This window comes from Histoplasma capsulatum, genomic scaffold, assembly GCF_000149585.1.
Source record: "Histoplasma capsulatum NAm1 scaffold_8 genomic scaffold, whole genome shotgun sequence".
NCBI lineage: Eukaryota > Fungi > Ascomycota > Eurotiomycetes > Onygenales > Ajellomycetaceae > Histoplasma > Histoplasma mississippiense.
The window spans coordinates 539,492-543,243 of record NW_001813975.1 but is presented as its reverse complement, the minus strand read 5'-3'; the positions used below and the strand labels follow the sequence as shown (position 1 = coordinate 543,243).

Genomic DNA, 3,752 nt, shown 5'->3' with positions numbered 1-3,752 from the left:
ACTATTTAGATCATACAGATTATATTTTAACTTTTCTTGTGAAATTGATATTTCACATAAATATTCGGTCTATAAAAGTAGTAGATGTATGATTGATAAATGAGATTTTACTCACAGCTGCTTTATATTTATAAACTTTTTTTAATTTTAATTAAAGTTCAATAGTTTTGTATTTCTTCTTTAAAATCTTATATTTTTTCTTTTTCATTTCAAAAATTATCATAAAATGTTGCATCTGCTGATCAGACACAATATCATTGAAAAGCAAGATTTCATAACATTAAATTTCATTATTATAATATGAACTCATCTCATCAAATTATCAGATAATTAATTTTAATTAAAGTTCAACAGTTTTGTGTTTCTTCTTTAAAATCTTATATTTTTTCTTTTTCATTTCAAAAATTATCATAAAATGTTGCATCTGCTGATCAGACACAATATCATTGAAAAGCAAGATTTCATAACATTAAATTTCATCATTATAATATGAACTCATCTCATCAAATTATCTGACAATTTAGATAAGATGAACAGATTGAATTGACAATTTGATTATATCAAAAACTGTATTCAATTCAGCTTCAAATCAGAACAATATTTCAAAAAAATTAAATTTATTAATAGAGCTTTCAAATACTTTTGACAGATGATTATAAGCAGAGTTTGAATGTGAAAGAATATCATCATTCATCATTACTGAGTCAGAGAGCAGAATATGAGATTGTGAATGTGTAATGCAGTGTATTTAATGAGGTTTAAAATTCATCATTTTAAATTTTTTCTTTTCTTATTAAGAGTTTCTTAAATCAGATTCTTATCAATATAAGCTTTCAGTGGTGTTGTAATCATCAATTGAGTGTTTTCTTTTTTACTTTTTTACAAGGTTGATGTGTTCCACTCTGCAAGCTTCTCTAAGTGAGCAGCAGTGTAGAATCAAAACAAGACTTCTAGAATGCATCAAAAAAGATGTAATAAGACAATTTTAACACTGAAAGATGTATTGAATGAAGCAGTAGTTAAATAATGATTATATCAACAAGGAATCCCGAATTGGCAGCGTTGTGCGCAAAATGGGCCTTATAACCTGTGGAAAGGTGTAAAGCTTGCTTGATTGAGGATTGCTAGCTAGGTGGGAAGTTATATGGTGGAAGGATTAAACCTGCAGGTCTCACAGGGTAACCTTGACGTTAAGGATGGAGTGACGTATTTTTGCGGATTTTCGTTGATTTTTACTGATTTCTATTGATTTCTACTGCTTTCGGCGTTGCTATACTTTCTAATCAGTTACCTGGCTCCGAAATTTCATTCGATCCACTCAGTTCCACGCTCCATGTCGTACAGCGCAGAGCCCAAGGCTGGGAAAGAACAGAATCCTTGTAAGAAATAGCCTGACAATAAGACCACAGCTGCCTAATATATATACAAATGTAACAGTTCGCTACTCTGCCCTGCATAAAATGCATTACTTGCACGGTTTCAAGCTTTCATCAATAGCAGCGAGATATCCCAAGAGCAAGGCAAAATCATTTTGTGTGCGAAAGAACCTACGGTATGGCAACACATAGCATAGCTCATAACATTAGCTAACGATGAAGACAGAAAGTCATCATGTCGACCCCCAGCACGTCTGACAATACCACGCAACAAAGCGCGGCCGGGAGCCAGACGACCGCCAGTCAGTCTTGGCATGGTCAGTACCAGGAGATCAGTCGCTGGAGCCCGAATACCTCGAGCCTAGGCTCTTCTTCGCGAGGCCCAGGCCAGCACGCAGCATTCTACAGGTGCACCGACAGTCGATAGCACTGCTGCCACTCACGGTCCTGCTGCAAGCAATACTACGAGCAATACTACAAGCACCAACAGCGTTGACGTGGAAAGAGAAAGAACGCTACTTGCCCTGGAACATGGTGGACAACCTGCACCACCGTCAGAAAGGACCGGAGAGGATTTGATCTCAAGAGTAACCCGAGACCCTCAAGCAGCCCAACTCATGAGCAGCAGTGGTACTCACGCCCGCGACCGACGCGAAGATTAAGAGGTTCCTAGAAGAGTGTAAAGATTTTTCATTGTATTGAAGCAAACAGATATCATGGCTATCATAGGTAGAAGTGAGGCTTTCCACTCTTTTCGCTATTGAAAATGTCGCGAACCTCTTGGCGGTACTGGGAAAATTCTTCCAGTTTTGAATCCATAAATGAAGTCATTCCAAGTGTCCAGAATGGAGATAAAGCTGCGGAGAGGGATTCTTTAGAGACATTATCATAAAATGGCTTAATATGTCTTCTGAAAAGATTGAACAAACCCTTTGGGGTCTGCAATGCATTCAAGTACCAGTATCGACCATCCTCTAAAGCACTTTTCATACTTGCGGCCCGAGAGTAGTGGTGTCCATTGTGACGTAGTGGTGCGCCCATCTCCTCTTGTTCAAATATATCCGTAAATTGCTCATAGCATGCCTTGAACCGTTCATACTCTGGGCCTTTGATTTGATCAACACCCTTGTCCGTTAGCCACCATGGAGGCAGCAATTTCTCAAGCGGTAGAGAGCATGCCCATTCGAGATCGATAACATATTTGATATTCCAGTCCTTGTCAACAAAGATATTGCCGATATACAGATCTGTTAGCTGCATGACAAATGGGCCATCACGGAGATGTCGACTGGTAAATTTATGAAGAACTGCTCTCATAAGCACTAGATCTCTAGCTTGGGCACGTGCATCTGTTTCGCTAAAGGCGGCATTTCCTTGATATTGGAAACGATTGTCGTGGCCAGCAAGTAAATCAAGATAGAGACTATCGGCACTTGTGTAGGTCATGTTCCGCGGGATATCAGTTGGGATAGTCCAGTTTTCCAGTTGATGAAGGTGACAGAACATGGGACGATTGGACAGACTAATTTGGCCAACATTATCAATGGTCCAAGAGCCAATCCGAGATTGTGGAATCTTAGCAAGAGAAATCATAATTCTTGACATGCTTCGATAAAGATTCTGGGTCTGTGCTTCTGTATGCGGTTTGTTAAATGTGTACGAGAGCATTTGTGATTCGTCGCTTTCGATCCAGTCAATCAAGATATAACCATGTTCGAAGAATGTAGTTCTCTTGCGTGGGATGTATTTGCAAAATCCTGGGCTTCCACACAGACGACAGATAAAGCGCCAGATATCAGACTTGATCCTTTGCCAGAGTGGAACAAAGCTGGGCTCAAAGAACTGCTCACTAGATGTTAGATGTTAGCAGTCTATATAATAGTAGCTGAAGACTATTATGCACTCACACTGAGACTACCAGGGACTCCAAATCCTTGTAGCTTTGGAATAGGTATATCCGGACAGTTCTCATTGATCCAGATGTATGTTGCAGCCTCAGACCGCACCTTCTCCTCTGCATTGCCAGGGAATGCTTCTTCACCAATCTTATATGGCAAAGGCACCCTGAACGCCATTTTCGCAGGTAGAGATCGTCCAGAGTTGTTGATATGTACTGGGATACACACGTTAAAGCTTCCATGTCGCCACACCAGGTTGTTATCTTGGTCGATCATATCCGGTACTTGTACCAGGTCAGGACTTGCCAACCCGCAATGAGAAGCAACGAGCTTTCGAATTTCCTCCTCTTGACTTGCTAACTTAGTATATAAGTTCGCCCTTTTTGTGGCATATTGCAATTCCGCTCTCATATCCTCCTCTTTGTCCTCGAGCAGCTCGAGAGTGTGATAGAGCGGTTGAGAAGGAACTTGTGTAACT

The 3,752-nt window shown here is 39.8% G+C and overlaps 1 protein-coding gene across 1 annotated transcript; it reads right to left on the bottom strand.

The window, feature by feature from the left end:
• Positions 1-2,099: 2,099 nt before the first annotated feature.
• Positions 2,100-3,550, bottom strand: HCAG_07153 (predicted protein; the record flags this gene model as incomplete). Its single annotated transcript, XM_001537681.1, has 2 exons — positions 2,100-3,209; positions 3,284-3,550. The coding sequence occupies 2 exons, from the start codon at positions 3,548-3,550 to the stop codon at positions 2,100-2,102; spliced, it is 1,377 nt and encodes a 458-aa protein (XP_001537731.1).
• Positions 3,551-3,752: the final 202 nt, after the last annotated feature.